Below are 27146 nucleotides of genomic sequence, written 5' to 3' on the forward strand. Positions count from 1 at the left end.
CTGCTGCCTTGGCAGGAACTAATGGGGATAAATAATAAACCCCAGGAAGAGTAGCTGCTGCCTTGGCAGGAACTAATGGGGATCCATAATAAACCCCAGGAAGAGTAGCTGCTGTCTTGGCAGGAACTAATGGGGATCCATAATAAACCCCAGGAAGAGTAGCTGCTGCCTTGGCAGGAACTAATGGGGATCCATAATAAACCCCAGGAAGAGTAGCTGCTGCCTTGACAGGAACTAATGGGGATCCATAATAAACCCCAGGAAGAGTAGCTGCTGCCTTGGCAGGAACTAATGGGGATCCATAATAAACCCCAGGAAGAGTAGCTGCTGCCTTGGCAGGAAATAATGGGGATCCATAATAAACCCCAGGAAGAGTAGCTGCTGCCTTGGCAGGAACTAATGGGGATCCATAATAAACCCCAGGAAGTGTAGCTGCTGCCTTGGCAGGAACAAATGGGGATCCATAATGAACCCCAGGAGGAGTAGCTGCTGCATTGGCAGGAACTAATGGGGATCCATAATAAACCCCAGGAAGAGTAGCTGCTGTCTTGGCAGGAACTAATCGGGATCCATAATAAACCCCAGGAAGAATAGCTGCTCCCTTGGCAGGAACTAATGGGGATCCATAATAAACTCCAGGAAGAGAAGCTGCTGCCTTGGCAGGAATTAATGGGGATCCATAATAAACCCCAGGAAGAGTAGCTGCTGCATTGGCAGGAACTAATGGGGATCCATAATAAACCCTAGGAAGAGTAGCTGCTGCATTGGCAGGAACTAATGGGGATCCATAATAAACCCCAGGAAGAGTAGCTGCTGCATTGGCAGGAACTAATGGGGATCCATAATAAACCCCAGGAAGAGTAGCTGCTGCCTTGGCAGGAACTAATGGGGATCCATAATAAACCCCAGGAAGAGTAGCTGCTGTCTTGGCAGGAACTAATGGGGATCAATAATAAACCCCAGGAAGAGTAGCTGCTGCCTTGGCAGGAACAAATGGGGATCCATAATAAACCCCAGGAAGAGTAGCTGCTGCCTTGGCAGGAACTAATGGGGATACATAATAAACCCCAGGAAGAGTAGCTGCTGCTTTGGCAGGAACTAATGGGGATCCATAATAAACTCCAGGAAGAGTAGCTGCTGCCTTGGCAGGAACTAATGGGGATCCATAATAAACCCCAGGAAGAGTAGCTGCTGTCTTGGCAGGAACTAATGGGGATCCATAATAAACCCCAGGAAGAATAGCTGCTCCCTTGGCAGGAACTAATGGGGATCCATAATAAACCGCAGGAAGAGAAGCTGCCGCCTTGGCAGGAACTCATGGAGATCCATAATAAACCCCAGGAAGAGTAGCTGCTGCCTTGGCAGGAACAAATGGGGATCCATAATAAACCCCAGGAAGAGTAGCTGCTGCCTTGGCAGGAACTAATGGGGATCCATAATAAACCCCAGGAAGAGTAGCTGCTGCCTTGGCAGGAACTAATGGGGATCCATAATAAACCCCAGGAAGAGTAGCTGCTGCCTTGGCAGGAACAAATGGGGATCCATAATAAACCCCAGGAAGAGTAGCTGCTGCCTTGGCAGGAACTAATGGGGATACATAATAAACCCCAGGAAGAGTAGCTGGTGCTTTGGCAGGAACTAATGGGGATCCATAATAAACCCCAGGAAGAGTAGCTGCTGCATTGGCAGGAACTAATGGGGATCCATAATAAACCCCAGGAAGGGTAGCTGCTGTCTTGGCAGGAACTAATGGGGATCCATAATAAACCCCAGGAATAGTAGCTGCTGCATTGGCAGGAACTAATGGGGATCCATAATAAACCCCAGGAAGTGTAGCTGCTGCCTTGGCAGGAACAAATGGGGATCCATAATAAACCCCAGGAAGAGTAGCTGCTGCCTTGGCAGGAACTAATGGGGATCCATAATAAACCCCAGGAAGAGTAGCTGCTGCCTTGGCAGGAACAAATGGGGATCCATAATAAACCCCAGGAAGAGTAGCTGCTGCCTTGGCAGGAACTAATGGGGATCCATAATAAACCCCAGGAAGAGTAGCTGCTGCCTTGACAGGAACTAATGGGGATCCATAATAAACCCCAGGAAGAGTAGCTGCTGCCTTGGCAGGAACTAATGGGGATCCATAATAAACACCAGGAAGAGTAGCTGCTGTCTTGGCAGGAACTAATGGGGATCCATAATAAACCCCAGGAAGAATAGCTGCTCCCTTGGCAGGAACTAATGGGGATCCATAATAAACCGCAGGAAGAGAAGCTGCTGCCTTGGCAGGAACTCATGGAGATCCATAATAAACCCCAGGAAGAGTAGCTGCTGCCTTGGCAGGAACTAATGGGGATCCATAATAAACCCCAGGAAGAGTAGCTGCTGTCTTGGCAGGAACTAATGGGGATCCATAATAAACCCCAGGAAGAATAGCTGCTCCCTTGGCAGGAACAAATGGGGATCCATAATAAACCCCAGGAAGAGTAGCTGCTGCCTTGGCAGGAACTAATGGGGATCCATAATAAACACCAGGAAGAGTAGCTGCTGCCTTGGCAGGAACTAATGGGGATCAATAATAAACCCCAGGAAGAGTAGCTGCTGCCTTGGCAGGAACAAATGGGGATCCATAATAAACCCCAGGAAGAGTAGCTGCTGCCTTGGCAGGAACTAATGGGGATACATAATAAACCCCAGGAAGAGTAGCTGCTGCTTTGGCAGGAACTAATGGGGATCCATAATAAACCCCAGGAAGAGTAGCTGCTGCCTTGGCAGGAACTAATGGGGATCCATAATAAACCCCAGGAAGAGTAGCTGCTGTCTTGGCAGGAACTAATGGGGATCCATAATAAACCCCAGAAAGAATAGCTGCTCCCTTGGCAGGAACTAATGGGGATCCATAATAAACCGCAGGAAGAGAAGCTGCTGCCTTGGCAGGAACTCATGGAGATCCATAATAAACCCCCAGGAATAGTAGCTGCTGCCTTGGCAGGAACAAATGGGGATCCATAATAAACCCCAGGAAGAGTAGCTGCTGCCTTGGCAGGAACTAATGGGGATCCATAATAAACCCCAGGAAGAGTAGCTGCTGCCTTGGCAGGAACTAATGGGGATCCATAATAAACCCCAGGAAGAGTAGCTGCTGCCTTGGCAGGAACAAATGGGGATCCATAATAAACCCCAGGAAGAGTAGCTGCTGCCTTGACAGGAACTAATGGGGATACATAATAAACCCCAGGAAGAGTAGCTGCTGCTTTGGCAGGAACTAATGGGGATCCATAATAAACCCCAGGAAGAGTAGCTGCTGCATTGGCAGGAACTAATGGGGATCCATAATAAACCCCAGGAAGAGTAGCTGCTGTCTTGGCAGGAACTAATGGGGATCCATAATAAACCCCAGGAAGAGTAGCTGCTGCATTGGCAGGAACTAATGGGGATCCATAATAAACCCCAGGAAGAGTAGCTGCTGCATTGGCAGGAACTAATGGGGATCCATAATAAACCCCAGGAAGAGTAGCTGCTGCCTTGGCAGGAACTAATGGGGATCCATAATAAACCCCAGCAAGAGTAGCTGCTGCCTTGACAGGAACTAATGGGGATCCATAATAAACCCCAGGAAGAGTAGCTGCTGTCTTGGCAGGAACTAATGGGGATCCATAATAAACCCCAGGAAGAGTAGCTGCTGTATTTGCAGGAACTAATGGGGATCCATAATAAACCCCAGGAAGAGAAGCTGCTGCCTTGGCAGGAACTAATGGGGATCCATAATAAACCCCAGGAAGAGTAGCTGCTGCCTTGGCACGAACAAATGGGGATCCATAATAAACCCCAGGAAGAGTAGCTGCTGCCTTGGCAGGAACTAATGGGGATCCATAATAAACCCCAGGAAGAGTAGCTGCTGCCTTGGCAGGAACTAATGGGGATCCATAATAAACCCCAGAATGAGTAGCTGCTGTCTTGGCAGGAACTAATGGGGATCCATAATAAACCCCAGGAAGAGTAGCTGCTACCTTGGCAGGAACTAATGTGTATCCATAATAAACCCCAGGAAGAGAAGCTGCTGCCTTGGCAGGAACTAATGGGGATCCATAATAAACCCAGGAAGAGTAGCTGCTGCCTTGGCAGGAACAAATGGGGATCCATAATAAACCCCAGGAAGAGTAGCTGCTGCCTTGGCAGGAACTAATGGGGATCCATAATAAACCCCAGGAAGAGTAGCTGCTGTCTTGGCAGGAACTAATGGGGATCCATAATAAACCCCAGGAAGAGTAGCTGCTGCCTTGGCAGGAACTAATGGGGATCCATAATAAACCCCAGGAAGTGTAGCTGCTGCCTTGGCAGGAACAAATGGGGATCCATAATAAACCCCAGGAAGAGTTGCTGCTGCCTTGGCAGGAACTAATGGGGATCCATAATAAACCCCAGGAAGAGTAGCTGCTGCCTTGGCAGGAACATATGGGGATCCATAATAAACCCCAGGAAGAGTAGCTGCTGCCTTGGCAGGAACTAATGGGGATCCATAATAAACCCCAGGAAGAGTAGCTGCTGCCTTGACAGGAACTAATGGGGATCCATAATAAACCCCAGGAAGAGTAGCTGCTGCCTTGGCAGGAACAAATGGGGATCCATAATAAACCCCAGGAAGAGTAGCTGCTGCCTTGGCAGGAACTAATGGGGATCCATAATGAACCCCAGGAAGAGTAGCTGCTGCTTTGGCAGGAACTAATGGGGATCCATAATAAACCCCAGGAAGAGTAGCTGCTGCCTTGACAGGAACTAATGGGGATCCTTAATAAATACAAATACACTTACATAAAGGGTTCTTCTGCAGTCCCCATAGGAGAACCCTTTTTGGATCCAGGTAGAACCCTTCTAGGTTCTAGGTAGAACCTTCTGTGAAAAGTATTCTACATGGAACCCAAAATGGGTTTCCTATGGGACAGCCGTACTCTATGCTGGGTTCTAAGAGAGTCGCAGTGAAGTTAATTGTGGTTGCTTTGAAGTTAGTGTGGTGCAGTGAAGTTAGTGTGGTGCAGTGAAGTTAGTGCGGTGCTGTGGAGTTAGTGCAGTGCAGTGGAGTTAGTGCGGTGCAGTGGAGTTAGTGCGGTGCAGTGGAGTTAGTGCGGTGCAGTTTAGTTGGTATGGTGCAGTGAAGTAAGTATAGTGCAGTGAAGTTAGTATGGTGAAGTTAGTGCAGTGCACTGAAGTAGTATGGTGCAGTGAAGTTAGCATGGTGCAGTGAAGTTAGTATGGTGCAGTGAAGTTAGTGCGGTGCAGTGAAGTTGGTGCGGTGCAGTGAAGTTTGTGCGGTGCAGTGGAGTTAGTGTGGTGCAGTGAAGTTAATTGTGGTGCAGTGAAGTTAGTGGGATGCGGTGAAGTTAGTGGGATGCGGTGAAGTTAGTGCGGTGCAGTGGAGTTAGTGCGGTGCTGTGAAGTTAGTGCGGTGCAGTGGAGTTAGTGCGGTGCAGTGGAGTTAGTGCGGTGCAGTGGAGTTAGTGCGGTGCAGTGGAGTTAGTGCGGTGCAGTGGAGTTAGTGCGGTGCAGTGGAGTTAGTGCGGTGCAGTGGAGTTAGTGCGGTGCAGTGGAGTTGGTATGGTGCAGTGAAGTAAGTATAGTGCAGTGAAGTTAGTATGGTGAAGTTAGTGCGGTGAAGTGAAGTAGTATGGTGCAGTGAAGTTAGCATGGTGCAGTGAAGTTAGTATGGTGCATTGAAGTTAGTGCGGTGTAGTGAAGTTGGTGCGGTACAGTGAAGTTGGTGCAGTGAAGTTGGTGCGGTGCAGTGAAGTTGGTGTGGTGCAGTGAAGTTGGTGCAGTGAAGTTAGTGCGGTGCAGTGAAGTTAGTGTGGTTCAGTGGAGTTAGCGTGGTTCAGTGCAGTTAGTGCGGTGCAGTGAAGTTAGCATGGTGCAGTGACATTAGTATGGTGCAGTGAATTTGGTATGGTGCAGTGAAGTTAGTGCAGTGAAATTGGTGCGGTGGAGTAAAGTTAGCATGGTGTACTGAAGTTAGCATGGTGAAGTTAGTATAGTGAAGTTAGTATGGTGAAGTTAGTATGGTGAAGTTAATATGGTGAAGTTAGTATGGTGCAGTGAAGTTAGTGCGGTGCAGTGAAGTTAGTATGTTGCAGTGAAGTTGGTATGGTGCAGTGGAGTTCGTGTGATTCAGTGGAGTTAGTGTGATGCAGTGTAGTTAATGCGATGCAGTGGAGTTAGTGCGATGCAGTGGAGTTAGTGCTGTGCAGTGGAGTTAGTGCGGTGCAGTGGAGTTGGTATGGTGCAGTGGAGTTGGTATGGTGCAGTGGAGTTGGTATGGTGCAGTGGCGTTGGTATGGTGCATGGTGCAGTGGAGTTAGTGCGGTGCAGTGGAGTTAGTGCGGTGCAGTGGAGTTGGTATGGTGCAGTGGAGATGGTATGGTGCAGTGGAGTTGGTATGGTGCAGTGGAGTTGGTATGTTGCAGTGGAGTTAGTGTGGTGCAGTGAAGTTAGTGCGGTGCTGTGAAGTTAGTGCGGTGCTGTGAAGTTAGTGCGGTGCTGTGAAGTTAGTGCGGTGCTGTGAAGTTAGTGCGGTGCAGTGGAGTTAGTGCGGTGCAGTGGAGTTAGTGCGGTGCAGTGGAGTTAGTGCGGTGCAGTGGAGTTGGTATGGTGCAGTGAAGTAAGTATAGTGCAGTGAAGTTAGTATGGTGAAGTTAGTGCGGTGCAGTGAAGTAGTATGGTGCAGTGAAGTTAGCATGGTGCAGTGAAGTTAGTATGGTGCATTGAAGTTAGTGCGGTGTAGTGAAGTTGGTGCGGTACAGTGAAGTTGGTGCAGTGAAGTTGGTGCGGTGCAGTGAAGTTGGTGTGGTGCAGTGAAGTTGGTGCAGTGAAGTTAGTGCGGTGCAGTGAAGTTAGTGTGGTTCAGTGGAGTTAGCGTGGTTCAGTGCAGTTAGTGCGGTGCAGTGAAGTTAGCATGGTGCAGTGACATTAGTATGGTGCAGTGAATTTGGTATGGTGCAGTGAAGTTAGTGCAGTGAAATTGGTGCGGTGGAGTAAAGTTAGCATGGTGTACTGAAGTTAGCATGGTGAAGTTAGTATAGTGAAGTTAGTATGGTGAAGTTAGTATGGTGAAGTTAGTATGGTGAAGTTAATATGGTGAAGTTAGTATGGTGCAGTGAAGTTAGTGCGGTGCAGTGAAGTTAGTATGTTGCAGTGAAGTTGGTATGGTGCAGTGGAGTTCGTGTGATTCAGTGGAGTTAGTGTGATGCAGTGTAGTTAATGCGATGCAGTGGAGTTAGTGCGATGCAGTGGAGTTAGTGCTGTGCAGTGGAGTTAGTGCGGTGCAGTGGAGTTGGTATGGTGCAGTGGAGTTGGTATGGTGCAGTGGAGTTGGTATGGTGCAGTGGCGTTGGTATGGTGCATGGTGCAGTGGAGTTAGTGCGGTGCAGTGGAGTTAGTGCGGTGCAGTGGAGTTGGTATGGTGCAGTGGAGATGGTATGGTGCAGTGGAGTTGGTATGGTGCAGTGGAGTTGGTATGTTGCAGTGGAGTTGGTATGGTGTAGTGGAGTTGGTGTGGTGCAGTGAATTTGGTATGGTGCAGTTAAGTTGGTATGGTGCAGTTAAGTTGGTATGGTGCAGTGAAGTTGGTATGGTGCAGTGAAGTTGGTGTGATGCAGTGGAGTTAGTGTGATGCAGTGGAGTTGGTATGATGCAGTGGAGTTGGTATGGTGCAGTGGAGTTGGTATGATGCAGTGGAGGTGGTATCGTGCAGTGTAGTTAGTGCAGTGAAGGATTATGTTAAAGTTAGTATGGTGCAGTGAAGTTAGTGTGATGCAGTGAAGTTAGTGTGATGCAGTGAAGTTAGTGTTGTGGAGTTATTGCGGTGCAGTGGAGTTATTGCGGTGCAGATGAGTTAGTGCGGTGCAGTGGAGTTAGTGCAGTGGAGTTAGTTCGGTCCAGTATAGTTAGTGCAGTGGAGTTAGTGCGGTGCAGTGGAGTTAGTGCGGTGCAGTGGAGTTAGTGCAGTGGAGTTAGTGCGGTGCAGTGGAGTTAGTGCGGTGCAGTGGAGTTAGTGCAGTGGAGTTAGTGCGGTGCAGTGGAGTTAGTGCAGTGGAGTTAGTGCGGTGCAGTGGAGTTAGTGCGGTGCAGTGGAGTTAGTGCAGTGGAGTTAGTGCAGTGGAGTTAGTGCGGTGCAGTGGAGTTAGTGCAGTGGAGTTAGTGCGGTGCAGTGGAGTTAGTGCAGTGGAGTTAGTGCGGTGCAGTGGAGTTAGTGCGGTGCAGTGGAGTTAGTGTTTGCACGCTGATGGTTTATTGTCCTGTCCTAACATGTCTGGATGTTTCCTCGTGTTCCTGGTACTGAAACACTAACAGCACTACTAACAGCAGTTCTAATGCATCATGGGATAGAAATTGTACTAACCCCAAACACACTGTATTAGAAAGCATTGCTGAGTGAAGCTCTGTAACACATCTGTATCTCTGTGACCTATCGTTGTTTCCCTCTTTAAGAAAGACGTTAGGAGACTTTCCACATCTTTCACCTGTCTCCTCACTTCCTGTCCTCTTTTCAGATTCATATCCTGTAATTAAAACTCTGCCACGTCTTTCCCCGGAACAACTAAGAAACAGCAACATCATTAAAGTGCATCCTCAAAACGGCACTCTTTTCCCTGTTTAGTGCACTCCTTTTGACCAGAGCCCTATGGCACCCTATTCCCTATTTAGTGCACTCCTTTTCACCAGAGCCCTATGGCACCCTATTCCCCGTTTAGTGCACTCCTTTTCACCAGAGCCCTATGGCACCCTATTCCCTATTTAGTGCACTCCTTTTCACCAGAGCCCTATGGCACCCTATTCCCTATTTAGTGCACTCCTTTTGACCAGAGCCCTATGGCACCCTATTCCCTATTTAGTGCACTCCTTTTCACCAGAGCCCTATGGCACCCTATTCCCTATTTAGTGCACTCCTTTTCACCAGAGCCCTATGGCACCCTATTCCCCGTTTTGTGCACTCCTTTTCACCAGAGCCCTATGGCACCCTATTCCCTATTTAGTGCACTCCTTTTCACCAGAGCCCTATGGCACCCTATTCCCTATTTAGTGCACTCCTTTTCACCAGAGCCCTATGGCACCCTATTCCCTATTTAGTGCACTCCTTTTCACCAGAGCCCTATGGCACCCTATTCCCTATTTAGTGCACTCCTTTTCACCAGAGCCCTATGGCACCCTATTCCCTATTTAGTGCACTCCTTTTGACCAGAGCCCTATGGCACCCTATTCCCTATTTAGTGCACTCCTTTTCACCAGAGCCCTATGGCACCCTATTCCCCGTTTTGTGCACTCCTTTTCACCAGAGCCCTATGGCACCCTATTCCCTATTTAGTGCACTCCTTTTCACCAGAGCCCTATGGCACCCTATTCCCTATTTAGTGCACTCCTTTTCACCAGAGCCCTATGGCACCCTATTCCCTATTTAGTGCACTCCTTTTCACCAGAGCCCTATGGCACCCTATTCCCTATTTAGTGCACTCCTTTTGACCAGAGCCCTATGGCACCCTATTCCCTATTTAGTGCACTCCTTTTCACCAGAGCCCTATGGCACCCTATTCCCTATTTAGTGCACTCCTTTTCACCAGAGCCCTATGGCACCCTATTCCCTATTTTGTGCACTCCTTTTCACCAGTGCCCTATGGCACCCTATTCCCTATTTAGTGCACTCCTTTTCACCAGTGCCCTATGGCACCCTATTCCCTATTTAGTGCACTCCTTTTCACCAGTGCCCTATGGCACCCTATTCCCTATTTAGTGCACTCCTTTTCACCAGAGCCCTATGGCACCCTATTCCCTATTTAGTGCACTCCTTTTCACCAGAGCCCTATGGCACCCTATTCCCTATTTAGTGCACTCCTTTTGACCAGTGCCCTATGGCACCCTATTCCCTATTTAGTGCACTCCTTTTCACCAGAGCCCTATGGCACCCTATTCCCTATTTAGTGCACTCCTTTTGACCAGAGCCCTATGGCACCCTATTCCCCGTTTAGTGCACTCCTTTTCACCAGAGCCCTATGGCACCCTATTCCCCGTTTTGTGCACTCCTTTTCACCAGAGCCCTATGGCACCCTATTCCCTATTTAGTGCACTCCTTTTCACCAGTGCCCTATGGCACCCTATTCCCTATTTAGTGCATACCAGAGACTTGCCGTTTCTGTACTAGACTTACTGTTTCTGTATTAGAGACTTACCGTTTCTGTACTAGACTTGCCGTTTCTGTACTAGACTTACCGTTTCTGTGCTAGACTTACCGTTTCTGTACTAGAGACTTACCGTTTCTGTACTAGACTTACCGTTTCTGTGCTAGACTTACCGTTTCTGTACTAGACTTACCGTTTCTGTACTAGACTTACCGTTTCTGTACTAGACTTACCGTTTCTGTACTAGAGACTTACCGTTTCTGTACTAGACTTACTGTTTCTGTACTAGAGACTTACCGTTTCTGTGCTAGACTTACCGTTTCTGTACTAGAGACTTACCGTTTCTGTACTAGACTAACCGTTTCTGTACTAGACTTACCGTTTCTGTACTAGACTTACTGTTTCTGTACTAGACTTACCGTTTCTGTACTAGAGACTTACCGTTTCTGTACTAGACTAACCGTTTCTGTACTAGAGACTTACCGTTTCTGTACTAGAGACTTACCGTTTCTGTACTAGACTTACCGTTTCTGTACTAGACTTACCGTTTCTGTACTAGACTTACCGTTTCTGTACTAGACTTACCGTTTCTGTACTAGACTTACCGTTTCTGTGCTAGACTTACCGTTTCTGTGCTAGACTTACCATTTCTGTACTAGAGACTTACCGTTTCTGTACTAGACTTACCGTTTCTGTACTAGACTTACCGTTTCTGTGCTAGACTTACCGTTTCTGTACTAGAGACTTACCGTTTCTGTACTAGAGACTTACCGTTTCTGTACTAGAGACTTACCGTTTCTGTACTAGAGACTTACCGTTTCTGTACTAGAGACTTACCGTTTTTGTGCTAGAGACTCACCGTTTTTGTGCTAGAGACTTACCGTTTCTGAATCATCACGAATCATCATCATCATCACGAAATTGTCTATAAATCCTGAACTGTTTGAGCTAGAAATGAATAAATTACCAACATCGAAAGATAAGACTCTCACAAACAGGACAGTGACGTTTGGCTCTAGGACATCCACAAGTTTTACGGCAGTCATCTGAATTCTCTGTCACTCAAGTCCTAATTTCCAGGAGGTCTTCTCACAAAACCAACTGTCCAGACCAAACCGTTGGAGCTACGAACTGATATGTCGCCCATATTCGAAGGCTGGGGAGACTCACGAAAGTGTCTGTTGTTCTTGTTCTACAGCACACAAGCTCCAGTGGAGTCATCTGAAGGTAACTCGGCTATAAAAATGGCACAAAGTGCATAGGGGGTGAAAAGGGCCTTTAATTACATGAGTTTTCTTATATCAGACACTACAAAACCGTCTTCCTTACGATTAATTTTTTTGACTGTTTTGCCACGTACAAATGTGTTATTCAATGTGTTTCTATGGGGTAAATTATCCATTTAAATCAAATGACTAAAATATACATTTTATGACCATCTTAAAACAACTCCATATGTTAGCTAAGTAAATATTGTGATCTAAGGGCTTAAAGGGGTTTTAACAAAACAGAGGGATTAATGGTGTGATTATATCTCCTCTGACCCAGAGTGGTGTTAATGGTGTGATTATATCTCCTCTGACCCAGAGTGGTGTTAATGGTGTGATTATATCTCCTCTGACCCAGAGTGGTGTTAATGGTGTGATTGTATCCTCTGACCCAGAGTGGTGTAAATGGTGTGATTATATCTCCTCTGACCCAGAGTGGTGTTAATGGTGTGATTATATCTCCTCTGACCCAGAGTGGTGTTAATGGTGTGATTGTATCCTCTGACCCAGAGTGGTGTAAATGGTGTGATTATATCTCCTCTGACCAAGAGTGGTGTTAATGGTGTGATTGTATCCTCTGACCCAGAGTGGTGTTAATGGTGTGATTGTATCCTCTGACCCAGAGTGTTGTTAATGGTGTGATTATATCTCCTCTGACCCAGAGTGGTGTAAATGGTGTGATTGTATCCTCCTCTGACCCAGAGTGGTGTAAATGGTGTGATTGTATCCTCTGACCCAGAGTGGTGTAAATGGTGTGATTGTATCCTCTGACCCAGAGTGGTGTAAATGGTGTGATTATATCTCCTCTGACCCAGAGTGGTGTTAATGGTGTGATTGTATCCTCCTCTGACCCAGAGTGGTGTTAATGGTGTGATTGTCTCCTCCTCTGACCCAGAGTGGTGTTAATGGTGTGATTGTATCCTCTGACCCAGAGTGGTATTAATGGTGTGATTATATCTCCTCTGACCCAGAGTGTTGTTAATGGTGTGATTGTATCCTCTGACCCAGAGTGGTGTTAATGGTGTGATTGTATCCTCTGACCCAGAGTGGTGTTAATGGTGTGATTGTATCCTCTGACCCAGAGTGTTGTTAATGGTGTGATTGTATCCTCTGACCCAGAGTGGTGTTAATGGTGTGATTGTATCCTCAGACCCAGAGTGTTGTTAATGGTGTGATTGTATCCTCAGACCCAGAGTGGTCTTAATGGTGCGATTACGTCTCTTTACAGCCTCACACCGAGTGTTGTTTACATATTTCTTGATGTAAGAACACACACTGTCCACATCTTTGTAGCCGTTAGCCATAGCCACCAGCCGTAGCCATTCTCTGGTAGTTTTATCCTACAACGGCGGCACACTCTACCAGAGGAAACTAAACGTACAGTTGAAATGTGTTCATGATGAACTTTAACCAGCCCTTTGTCTGTCATCACCTGTATCCTTCTACCGGACTAACAGAGCTAATGGTGCTACCTCGCCAACGGAGATACCTTGCTAACAGAGCCAACAGAGCTACCTTGCTAACAGATGGGTGCTATCTGATTAACAGAGCTCATGGAGCTACCTGGCTAACAGAGCTACCTGGCTAAAGAGCTACCTGGTAAACAGAGCTAACTGGTTAACAGAGCTAACGGAGCTACCTGGCTAACAGAGCTACCTGGCTAAAGAGCTACCTGGTTAACAGAGCTAACGGAGCTACCTGGCTAACAGCTACCTGGCTAACAGAGCTACCTGGGTAAAGAGCTACCTGGTTAACAGAGCTAACGGAGCTACCTGGCTAACAGCTACCTGGCTAACAGAGCTAACGGAGCTACCTGGCTAACAGCTACCTGGCTCATAGAGCTAACATAGCTACCTGGCTAACAGAGCTCACGGAGCTACCTGGCTAACAGAGCTACCTGGTTAACGGAGCTAACGGAGCTACCTGGCTAACAGCTACCTGGCTCATAGAGCTAACATAGCTACCTGGCTAACAGAGCTAACATAGCTACCTGGCTAACAGCTACCTGGCTAACAGAGCAAACTGGCTAATGGAGCCACCTGGCTAACAGAGCCACCTGGCTAACAGAGCTAACTGGCTAATGGAGCCACCTAGCTAACAGAGCCACCTGGCTAACAGAGCTAACTGGCTAATGGAGCCACCTAGCTATCAGAGCTAACTGGCTAATGGAGCCAACTAGCTATCAGAGCTAACTGGCTAATGGAGCCAACTAGCTAACAGAGCCACCTGGTTAACATAGCTACCTGGTTAACATAGCTACCTGGTTAACAGAGCTACCTGGCTAACAGAGCTTTGAAGTAGGCTGCCTTCAGAAGACCTTCCCCATTTATTCTCTTAATTTTTTTAACCTTTATTTAACTCGGCAAGTCAGTTAAGAACAAATTCTTATTTACAATGACGGCCTACTGGGGATCACATCAAATAAAATCAAAGTTTATTTGTCACGTGCACCAAATACAACAGGTGTAGAACTTACAGTGAAATGTTTACTTACTGGCTCTAACCAATAGTGCAAAAAAGGTATTAGGTGAACAACAGATAAGTAAAGAAATAAAACAACAGTAAAAAGACAGAGGCTATATACAGTAGAGAGGCTATATACAGTAGAGAGGCTATATACAGTAGAGAGGCTATATACAGTAGAGAGGCTATATACAGTAGAGAGGCTATATACAGTAGAGAGGTTATATACAGTAGAGAGGCTATATACAGTAGAGAGGCTATATACAGTAGAGAGGTTATATACAGTAGAGAGGCTATATACAGTAGAGAGATTATATACAGTAGAGAGGCTATATACAGTAGAGAGGCTACATACAGTAGAGAGGCTACATACAGTAGAGAGGCTATATACAGTAGAGAGGCTATATACAGGAGAGAGGCTATATACAGGAGAGAGGCTATATACAGGAGAGAGGCTATATACAGTAGAGGTTATATACAGTAGAGAGGCTATATACAGTAGAGGCTATATACAGTAGAGAGGCTATATACAGTAGAGAGGCTATATACAGTAGAGGCTATATACAGTAGAGAGGCTATATACAGTAGAGAGGCTATATACAGTAGAGGCTATATACAGTAGAGGCTATATACAGTAGAGGCTATATACAGTAGAGGCTATATATACAGTAGAGGCTATATATACAGTAGAGGCGCTATATACAGTAGAGAGGCTATATACAGTAGAGAGGCTATATACAGTAGAGAGGCTATATACAGTAGAGAGGCTATATACAGTAGTGAGGCTATATACAGTAGTGAGGCTATATACAGTAGAGAGGCTATATACAGTAGAGAGACTATATACAGTAGAGGCTATATACAGTAGTGAGGCTATATACAGTAGAGAGGCTATATACAGTAGAGAGGCTATATACAGTAGAGAGGCTGTATACAGTAGAGAGGCTGTATACAGTAGAGAGGCTGTATACAGTAGAGAGGCTATATACAGTAGAGAGGCTATATACAGTAGTGAGGCTACATACAGTAGAGAGGCTATATACAGTAGAGAGGCTATATACAGTAGAGAGGCTATATACAGTAGAGAGGCTCTATACAGTAGAGAGACTATATACAGTAGTGAGGCTATATACAGTAGTGAGGCTATATACAGTAGAGAGGTTATATACAGTAGAGAGGCTATATACAGTAGAGAGGCTATATACAGTAGAGAGGTTATATACAGTAGAGAGGCTATATACAGTAGAGAGGCTATATACAGTAGAGAGGCTATATACAGTAGAGGCTATATACAGTAGAGAGGTTATATACAGTAGAGAGGCTATATACAGTAGAGAGGCTATATACAGTAGAGAGGCTATATACAGTAGAGAGGCTACATACAGTAGAGAGGCTACATACAGTAGAGAGTCTACATACAGTAGAGAGGCTATATACAGTAGAGAGGCTATATACAGGAGAGAGGTTATATACAGTAGAGGTTATATACAGTAGAGGCTATATACAGTAGAGAGGCTATATACAGTAGAGAGACTATATACAGTAGAGGCTATATACAGTAGAGAGGCTATATACAGTAGAGAGGCTATATACAGTAGAGGCGCTATATACAGTAGAGGGGCTATATACAGTAGAGAGGCTATATACAGTAGAGAGGCTATATACAGTAGAGAGGCTATATACAGTAGAGAGGTTATATACAGTTGAGAGGCTATATACAGTAGAGAGGCTATATACAGTAGAGAGGTTATATACAGTAGAGAGGCTATATACAGTAGAGAGGTTATATACAGTAGAGAGGCTATATACAGTAGAGAGGCTATATACAGTAGAGAGTCTATATACAGTAGAGAGGCTATATACAGTAGAGAGACTATATACAGTAGAGGCTATATACAGTAGTGAGGCTATATACAGTAGAGAGGCTATATACAGTAGAGAGGCTATATACAGTAGAGAGACTATATACAGTAGAGGCTATATACAGTAGTGAGGCTATATACAGTAGTGAGGCTGTATACAGTAGAGAGGCTGTATACAGTAGAGAGGCTGTATACAGTAGAGAGGCTGTATACAGTAGAGAGGCTATATACAGTAGAGAGGCTATATACAGTAGTGAGGCTACATACAGTAGAGAGGCTAAATACAGTAGAGAGGCTATATACAGTAGAGAGGCTATATACAGTAGAGAGACTATATACAGTAGAGGCTATATACAGTAGTGAGGCTATATACAGTAGAGAGGTTATATACAGTAGAGAGGCTATATACAGTAGAGAGGCTATATACAGTAGAGAGGTTATATACAGTAGAGAGGCTATATACAGTAGAGAGGCTATATACAGTAGAGAGGCTATATACAGTAGAGGCTATATACAGTAGAGAGGTTATATACAGTAGAGAGGCTATATACAGTAGAGAGGCTATATACAGTAGAGAGGCTATATACAGTAGAGAGGCTACATACAGTAGAGAGGCTATATACAGTAGAGAGGCAATATACAGGATAGAGGCTATATACAGTAGAGGTTATATACAGTAGAGGCTATATACAGTAGAGAGGCTATATACAGTAGAGAGACTATATACAGTAGAGGCTATATACAGTAGAGAGGCTATATACAGTAGAGAGGCTATATACAGTAGAGAGGCTATATACAGTAGAGAGGCTATATACAGTAGAGAGGCTATATACAGTAGAGGCGCTATATACAGTAGAGAGGCTATATACAGTAGAGAGGCTATATACAGTAGAGAGGCTACATACAGTAGAGAGGTTATATACAGTAGAGAGGCTATATACAGTAGTGAGGCTACATACAGTAGAGGCTACATACAGTAGAGAGGCTACATACAGTAGAGAGGCTATATACAGTAGAGAGGCTATATACAGTAGAGAGGTTATATACAGTAGAGGCTATATACAGTAGAGAGGCTATATACAGTAGAGAGGCTATATACAGGAGAGAGGCTATATACAGGAGAGAGGCTATATACAGGAGAGAGGCTATATACAGTAGAGGTTATATACAGTAGAGAGGCTATATACAGTAGAGGCTATATACAGTAGAGAGGCTATATACAGTAGAGAGACTATATACAGTAGAGGCTATATACAGTAGAGAGGCTATATACAGTAGAGGTTATATACAGTAGAGAGGCTATATACAGTAGAGAGGCTATATACAGTAGAGAGGCTATATACAGTAGAGAGGCTACATACAGTAGAGAGGCTATATACAGTAGAGAGGCAATATACAGGATAGAGGCTATATACAGTAGAGGTTATATACAGTAGAGGCTATATACAGTAGAGAGGCTATATACAGTAGAGAGACTATATACAGTAGAGGCTATATCCAGTAGAGAGGCTATATACAGTAGAGAGGCTATATACAGTAGAGAGGCTATATACAGTAGAGAGGCTATATACAGTAGAGAGGCTATATACAGTAGAGAGGCTATATACAGTAGAGGCTACATACAGTAGAGGCTATATACAGTAGAGAGGCTATATACAGTAGAGAGGCTATATACAGTAGAGAGGCTACATACAGTAGAGAGGTTATATACAGTAGAGAGGCTATATACAGTAGTGAGGCTACATACAGTAGAGGCTACATACAGTAGAGAGGCTACATACAGTAGAGAGGCTATATACAGTAGAGAGGCTATATACAGTAGAGAGGTTATATACAGTAGAGGCTATATACAGTAGAGAGGCTATATACAGTAGAGAGGCTATATACAGGAGAGAGGCTATATACAGGAGAGAGGCTATATACAGGAGAGAGGCTATAGACAGTAGAGGTTATATACAGTAGAGAGGCTATATACAGTAGAGGCTATATACAGTAGAGAGGGCTATATACAGTAGAGAGACTATATACAGTAGAGGCTATATACAGTAGAGAGGCTATATACAGTAGAGGCTATATACAGTAGAGGCATATACAGTAGAGGCTATATACAGTAGAGGCTATATACAGTAGAGGCTATATATACAGTAGAGGCTATATATACAGTAGAGGCGCTATACAGTAGAGAGGCTATATACAGTAGAGAGGCTATATACAGTAGAGAGGCTATATACAGTAGAGGCTATATACAGTAGTGAGGCTATATACAGTAGAGAGGCTATATACAGTAGAGAGGCTATATACAGTAGAGAGACTATATACAGTAGAGGCTATATACAGTAGTGAGGCTATATACAGTAGAGAGGCTATATACAGTAGAGAGGCTGTATACAGTAGAGAGGCTGTATACAGTAGAGAGGCTGTATACAGTAGAGAGGCTATATACAGTAGAGAGGCTATATAACAGTAGTGAGGCTACTACAGTAGAGAGGCTATATTACAGTAGAGAGGCTATATACAGTAGAGTAGGCTCTATACAGTAGAGAGGCTCGATACAGTAGAGAGGCATATCAGTAGTGAGGCATATACAGTAGTGAGGCTATATACAGTAGAGAGGTTCTATACAGTAGATGAGGCTATATACAGTAGAGAGGTTATATACAGTAGAGAGGCTATATACAGTAGAGAGGCTTATATACAGTAGAGAGGCTATATACAGTAGAGAGGCTATATACAGTAGAGAGGCTATATACAGTAGAGAGGCTTATATACAGTAGAGGCTATATACAGTAGAGAGGCTATATACAGTAGAGAGGCTACATACAGTAGAGAGGCTACATACAGTAGAGAGGCTACATACAGTAGAGAGGCTATATACAGTAGAGAGACTATATACAGTAGAGGCTATATACAGTAGTGAGGCTATATACAGTAGAGAGGCTATATACAGTAGAGAGACTATATACAGTAGAGGCTATATACAGTAGTGAGGCTGTATACAGTAGAGAGGCTGTATACAGTAGAGAGGCTGTATACAGTAGAGAGGCTGTATACAGTAGAGAGGCTATATACAGTAGTGAGGCTATACAGTAGAGAGGCTATATACAGTAGAGAGGCTATATACAGTAGAGAGGCTATATACAGTAGAGGCTATATACAGTAGAGAGGTTATATACAGTAGTGAGGCTATATACAGTAGAGAGGCTATATACAGTAGAGAGGCTATATACAGTAGAGAGGCTACATACAGTAGAGAGGCTATATACAGTAGAGAGGCTATATACAGGATAGAGGCTATATACAGTAGAGGTTATATACAGTAGAGGCTATATACAGTAGAGAGGCTATATACAGTAGAGAGACTATATACAGTAGAGGCTATATACAGTAGAGAGGCTATATACAGTAGAGAGGCTATATACAGTAGAGAGGCTATATACAGTAGAGAGGCTATATACAGTAGAGAGGCTATATACAGTAGAGAGGCTACATACAGTAGAGAGGTTATATACAGTAGAGAGGCTATATACAGTAGAGAGGCTACATACAGTAGAGAGGTTATATACAGGAGAGAGGCTATATACAGTAGAGGTTATATACAGTAGAGAGGCTATATACAGTAGAGGCTATATACAGTAGAGAGGCTATATACAGTAGAGAGACTATATACAGTAGAGGCTATATACAGTAGAGAGGCTATATACAGTAGAGGCTATATACAGTAGAGGCTATATACAGTAGAGGCTATATACAGTAGAGGCTATATATACAGTAGAGGCTATATATACAGTAGAGGCGCTATACAGTAGAGAGGCTATACACAGTAGAGAGGCTATATACAGTAGAGAGGCTATATACAGTAGAGGCTATATACAGTAGTGAGGCTATATACAGTAGAGAGGCTATATACAGTAGAGAGGCTATATACAGTAGAGAGGCTATATACAGTAGAGAGACTATATACAGTAGAGGCTATATACAGTAGTGAGGCTATATACAGTAGAGAGGCTATATACAGTAGAGAGGCTGTATACAGTAGAGAGGCTGTATACAGTAGAGAGGCTGTATACAGTAGAGAGGCTATATACAGTAGAGAGGCTATATACAGTAGTGAGGCTACATACAGTAGAGAGGCTACATACAGTAGAGAGGCTATATACAGTAGAGAGGCTCTATACAGTAGAGAGGCTCTATACAGTAGAGAGACTATATACAGTAGTGAGGCTATATACAGTAGTGAGGCTATATACAGTAGAGAGGTTATATACAGTAGAGAGGCTATATACAGTAGAGAGGCTATAACAGTAGAGAGGTTATATACAGTAGAGGCTATATACAGTAGAGAGGCTATATACAGTAGAGAGGCTATATACAGTAGAGAGGCTATATACAGTAGAGGCTATATACAGTAGAGAGGTTATATACAGTAGAGAGGCTATATACAGTAGAGAGGCTACATACAGTAGAGAGGCTACATACAGTAGAGAGGCTACATACAGTAGAGAGGCTATATACAGGAGAGAGGCTATATACAGTAGAGGTTATATACAGTAGAGAGGCTATATACAGTAGAGAGGCTATATACAGTAGAGAGACTATATACAGTAGAGAGGCTATATACAGTAGAGAGGCTATATACAGTAGAGGCGCTATATACAGTAGAGGGGCTATATACAGTAGAGAGGCTATATACAGTAGAGAGGCTACATACAGTAGAGAGGTTATATACAGTAGAGAGGCTATATACAGTAGTGAGACTACATACAGTAGAGAGGCTATATACAGTAGAGAGGCTATATACAGTAGAGAGGTTATATACAGTAGAGAGGCTATATACAGTAGAGAGGTTATATACAGTAGAGAGGCTATATACAGTAGAGAGGCTATATACAGTAGAGAGGCTATATACAGTAGAGGCTATATACAGTAGAGAGGCTATATACAGTAGAGAGACTATATACAGTAGAGGCTATATACAGTAGAGAGGCTATATACAGTAGAGAGGCTATATACAGTAGAGAGGCTATATACAGTAGAGGCGCTATATACAGTAGAGAGGCTATATATAGTAGAGAGGCTATATATAGTAGAGAGGCTATATACAGTAGAGAGGCTATATACAGTAGAGAGGTTATATACAGTAGAGAGGCTATATACAGTAGAGAGGTTATATACAGTAGAGAGGCTATATACAGTAGAGAGGTTATATACAGTAGAGAGGCTATATACAGTAGAGAGGCTATATACAGTAGAGAGGCTATATACAGTAGAGAGGCTATATACAGTAGAGAGACTATATACAGTAGAGGCTATATACAGTAGTGAGGCTATATACAGTAGAGAGGCTATATACAGTAGAGAGGCTATATACAGTAGAGAGACTATATACAGTAGAGGCTATATACAGTAGTGAGGCTATATACAGTAGTGAGGCTGTATACAGTAGAGAGGCTGTATACAGTAGAGAGGCTGTATACAGTAGAGAGGCTGTATACAGTAGAGAGGCTATATACAGTAGAGAGGCTATATACAGTAGTGAGGCTACATACAGTAGAGAGGCTATATACAGTAGAGAGGCTATATACAGTAGAGAGGCTATATACAGTAGAGAGACTATATACAGTAGAGGCTATAGTGAGCCTATATACAGTAGAGAGGTTATATACAGTAGAGAGGCTATATACAGTAGAGAGGCTATATACAGTAGAGAGGGTTATATACAGTAGAGAGGCTATATACAGTAGAGAGGCTATATACAGTAGAGAGGCTATATACAGTAGAGGCTATATACAGTAGAGAGGTTATATACAGTAGAGAGGCTATATACAGTAGAGAGGCTATATACAGTAGAGAGGCTATATACAGTAGAGGGCTACATACAGTAGAGAGGCTATATACAGTAGAGAGGCAATATACAGGATAGAGGCTATATACAGTAGAGGTTATATACAGTAGAGGCTATATACAGTAGAGGCTATATACAGTAGAGAGGCTATATACAGTAGAGGCTATACAGTAGAGAGGCTATATACAGTAGAGAGGCTATATACAGTAGAGAGGCTATATACAGTAGAGAGGCTATATACAGTAGAGAGGCTATATACAGTAGAGGCGCTATATACAGTAGAGAGGCTATATACAGTAGAGAGGCTATATACAGTAGAGAGGCTATATACAGTAGAGAGGCTACATACAGTAGAGAGGCTATATACAGTAGTGAGGCTACATACAGTAGAGGCTACATACAGTAGAGAGGCTACATACAGTAGAGAGGCTATATACAGTAGAGAGGCTATATACAGTAGAGAGGCTATATACAGTAGAGAGGTTATATACAGTAGAGAGGCTATATACAGTAGAGAGGCTATATACAGGAGAGAGGCTATATACAGGAGAGAGGCTATATACAGGAGAGAGGCTATATACAGTAGAGGTTATATACAGTAGAGAGGCTATATACAGTAGAGGCTATATACAGTAGAGAGGCTATATACAGTAGAGAGACTATATACAGTAGAGGCTATATACAGTAGAGAGGCTATATACAGTAGAGGCTATATACAGTAGAGGCTATATACAGTAGAGGCTATATACAGTAGAGGCTATATACAGTAGAGGCTATATACAGTAGAGGCTATATATACAGTAGAGGCTATATATACAGTAGACAGTAGAGAGGCTATATACAGTAGAGAGGCTATATACAGTAGAGAGGCTATATACAGTAGAGGCTATATACAGTAGTGAGGCTATATACAGTAGAGAGGCTAGTATACAGTAGAGAGGCTATCTACAGTAGGAGAGACTATATACAGTAGAGGCTATATACAGTAGTGAGGCTATATACAGTAGAGAGGCTATATACAGTAGAGAGGCTGTATACAGTAGAGAGGCTGTATACAGTAGAGAGGCTGTATACGTAGAGAGGCTATATACGTAGAGAGGCTATATACAGTAGTGGAGGCTACATACAGTAGAAGGCTATATACAGTAGAGAGGCTATATACTAGTAGAGAGGCTCTTATAACAGTAGAGAGGCTCGATACAGTAGAGAGGCTATATACAGTAGTGAGGCTATATACAGTAGTGAGGCTATATACAGTAGAGAGGTTATATACAAGTAGGCTATATACAGTAGAGAGGTTATATACAGTAAGAGAGGTCTATATACAGTAGAGAGGGCTATATACAGTAGAGAGGCCTCATATACAGGTAGAGAGGCTATATACAGTAGAGAGGCCTATATACAGTAGCGAGGCTATATACAGTAGAGAGGCTATATACAGTAGAGAGGCTACATACAGTAGCAGAGGACATACAGTCGAAGGCTACTACGTAGAGAGGCTATATACAGTAGAGAGACTATATACAGTAGAGGCTATATACAGTAGTGAGGCTATATACAGTAGAGAGGCTATATACAGTAGAGAGACTATATACAGTAGAGGCTATATACAGTAGTGAGGCTGTATACAGTAGAGAGGCTGTATACAGTAGAGAGGCTGTATACAGTAGAGAGGCTGTATACAGTAGAGAGGCTATATACAGTAGAGAGGCTATATACAGTAGTGAGGCTACATACAGTAGAGAGGCTATATACAGTAGAGAGGCTATATACAGTAGAGAGGCTATATACAGTAGAGGCTATATACAGTAGAGAGGTTATATACAGTAGTGAGGCTATATACAGTAGAGAGGCTATATACAGTAGAGAGGCTATATACAGTAGAGAGGCTACATACAGTAGAGAGGCTATATACAGTAGAGAGGCTATATACAGGATAGAGGCTAATACAGTAGAGGTATATCAGTAGAGGCTATATACAGTAGAGAGGCTATATACAGTAGAGAGACTATATACAGTAGAGGCTATATACAGTAGAGAGGCTATTTACAGTAGAGAGGCTATATACAGTAGAGAGGCTATATACAGTAGAGAGGCTATATACAGTAGAGAGGCTATATACAGTAGAGGCGCTATATACAGTAGAGAGGCTATATACAGTAGAGAGTCTATATACAGTAGAGAGGCTATATACAGTAGAGAGGCTACATACAGTAGAGAGGTTATATACAGTAGAGAGGCTATACAGTAGAGAGGCTACATACAGTAGAGAGGTTACATACAGGAGAGAGGCTATACACGTAGAGGTATATACAGTAGAGAGGCTATATACAGTAGAGCTATATTACAGTAGAGAGGCTATATACAGTAGAGAGACTATATACAGTAGAGAGGCTATATACAGTAGAGGCTATATACAGTAGAGGCTATATACAGTAGAGGCTATATACAGTAGAGGCTATATACAGTAGAGGCTATATATACAGTAGAGGCTATATATACAGTAGAGGCGCTATACAGTAGAGAGGCTATATACAGTAGAGAGGCTACATACAGTAGAGAGGCTATATACAGTAGAGAGGCTCTATACAGTAGAGAGGCTCTATACAGTAGAGAGACTATATACAGTAGTGAGGCTATATACAGTAGTGAGGCTATATACAGTAGAGAGGTTATATACAGTAGAGAGGCTATATACAGTAGAGAGGCTATATACAGTAGAGAGGTTATATACAGTAGAGAGGCTATATACAGTAGAGAGGCTATATACAGTAGAGAGGCTATATACAGTAGAGAGGCTATATACAGTAGAGGCTATATACAGTAGAGAGGTTATATACAGTAGAGGCTATATACAGTAGAGAGGCTACATACAGTAGAGAGGCTACATACAGTAGAGAGGCTACATATACAGTAGAGAGGCTATATACAGTAGAGAGGCTATATACAGGAGAGAGGCTATATACAGTAGAGGTTATATACAGTAGAGAGGCTATATACAGTAGAGAGGCTATATACAGTAGAGAGACTATATACAGTAGAGAGGCTATATACAGTAGAGAGGCTATATACAGTAGAGGCGCTATATACAGTAGAGGGGCTATATACAGTAGAGAGGCTATATACAGTAGAGAGGCTACATACAGTAGAGAGGTTATATACAGTAGAGAGGCTATATACAGTAGTGAGACTACATACAGTAGAGAGGCTATATACAGTAGAGAGGTTATATACAGTAGAGAGGCTATATACAGTAGAGAGGTTATATACAGTAGAGAGGCTATATACAGTAGAGAGGCTATATACAGTAGAGAGGCTATATACAGTAGAGAGGCTATATACAGTAGAGGCTATATACAGTAGTGAGGCTATATACAGTTAGAGGCTAACAGTAGAGAGGCTATATACAGTAGAGAGGCTATATACAGTAGAGGCTATATACAGTAGTGAGGCTATATACAGTAGAGAGGCTGTATACAGTAGAGAGGCTGTATACAGTAGAGAGGCTGTATACAGTAGAGAGGCTATATACAGTAGAGAGGCTATATACAGTAGTGAGGCTACATACAGTAGAGAGGCTATATACAGTAGAGAGGCTATATACAGTAGAGAGGCTATATACAGTAGAGAGGCTATATACAGTAGAGAGACTATATACAGTAGAGGCTATATACAGTAGAGAGGTTATATACAGTAGAGAGGCTATATACAGTAGAGGCTATATACAGTAGAGAGGTTATATACAGTAGAGAGGCTATATACAGTAGAGAGGCTATATACAGTAGAGGCTATATACAGTAGAGAGGTTATATACAGTAGAGAGAATATAACAGTAGAGAGGCTATATACATTAGAGAGGCTATATACAGTAGAGAGGCTATATACAGGATAGAGGCTATATACAGTAGAGGTTATATACAGTAGAGGCTATATACAGTAGAGAGGCTATATACAGTAGAGAGACTATATACAGTAGAGGCTATATACAGTAGAGAGGATATATACAGTAGAGAGGATATATACAGTAGAGAGGCTATATACAGTAGAGAGGCTATATACAGTAGAGGCGCTATATACAGTAGAGAGGCTATATACAGTAGAGAGGCTATATACAGTAGAGAGGCTACATACAGTAGAGAGGTTTATACAGTAGAGAGGCTATATACAGTAGAGAGGCTACATACAGTAGAGGCTATATACAGTAGAGAGGCTATATACAGGAGAGAGGCTATATACAGTAGAGGTTATATACAGTAGAGGCTATATACAGTAGAGAGGCTATATACAGTAGAGAGACTATATACAGTAGAGAGGCTATATACAGTAGAGAGGCTATATACAGTAGAGAGGCTATATACAGTAGAGGCGCTATATACAGTAGAGGGGCTATATACAGTAGAGAGGCTATATACAGTAGAGAGGCTACATACAGTAGAGAGGTTATATACAGTAGAGGCTATATACAGTAGTGAGACTACATACAGTAGAGAGGCTATATACAGTAGAGAGGCTATATACAGTAGAGAGGTTATATACAGTAGAGAGGCTATATACAGTAGAGAGGCTATATACAGTAGAGAGGCTATATACAGTAGAGAGGCTATATACAGTAGAGAGACTATATACAGTAGAGGCTATATACAGTAGTGAGGCTATATCAGTAAGAGGCTATATACAGTAGAGAGGCTATATACAGTAGAGAGACTATATACAGTAGAGGCTATATACAGTAGTGAGGCTATATACAGTAGAGAGGCTGTATACAGTAGAGAGGCTGTATACAGTAGAGAGGCTGTATACAGTAGAGAGGCTATATACAGTAGAGAGGCTATATACAGTAGTGAGGCTACATACAGTAGAGGCTACATACAGTAGAGAGCTATATACAGTAGAGAGCTATATACAGTAGAGAGGCTATATACAGTAGAGAGACTAATACAGTAGAGGCTATATACAGTAGTGAGGCAGATACAGTAGAGAGGTATATACAGTAGAGAGGTTATAGACAGTAGAGAGGCTATATACAGTAGAGAGGTTATATACAGTAGAGAGGCTATATACAGTAGAGAGGCTATATACAGTAGAGGCTATATACAGTAGAGAGGCTATATACAGTAGAGAGGCTATATACAGTAGAGAGGCTATATACAGTAGAGAGGCTATATACAGTAGAGAGGCTATATACAGTAGAGAGGCTATATACAGGAGAGGGCTATATACAGTAGGCCATACAGTAGAGGTTATATACAGTAGAGGCTATATACAGTAGAGAGGCTATATACAGTAGAGAGGCTATATACAGTAGAGAGGATATATACAGTAGAGAGGATATATACAGTAGAGAGGCTATATACAGTAGAGAGGCTATATACAGTAGAGGCGCTATATACAGTAGAGAGGCTATATACAGTAGAGGCTATATACAGTAGAGAGGCTATATACAGTAGAGAGGCTACATACAGTAGAGAGGTTATATACAGTAAGAGGCTATTACAGTAGTGAGGCTACTACAGTAGAGGCGCTATATACAGTAGAGAGGCGCTACAGTAGAGGCTAT

At 43.2% G+C, this 27146-nt stretch overlaps 1 protein-coding gene across 1 annotated transcript in view; it reads left to right on the forward strand.

The window, feature by feature from the left end:
• The first annotated feature begins 8289 nt into the window (after positions 1 to 8289).
• LOC115156261 (thrombospondin-type laminin G domain and EAR repeat-containing protein) overlaps positions 8290 to 27146 on the forward strand; it is a 50633-nt gene continuing 31776 nt past the window's right edge. Inside the window, exon 1 of the mRNA XM_029703719.1 lies at positions 8290 to 8316. Within this exon, the coding sequence (XP_029559579.1) occupies positions 8290 to 8316 (27 nt within the window). The remainder of the gene's footprint in view (positions 8317 to 27146) is intronic.

Source organism: Salmo trutta, chromosome 20 (genome assembly GCF_901001165.1).
Source record: "Salmo trutta chromosome 20, fSalTru1.1, whole genome shotgun sequence".
Lineage (NCBI taxonomy): Eukaryota > Metazoa > Chordata > Actinopteri > Salmoniformes > Salmonidae > Salmo > Salmo trutta.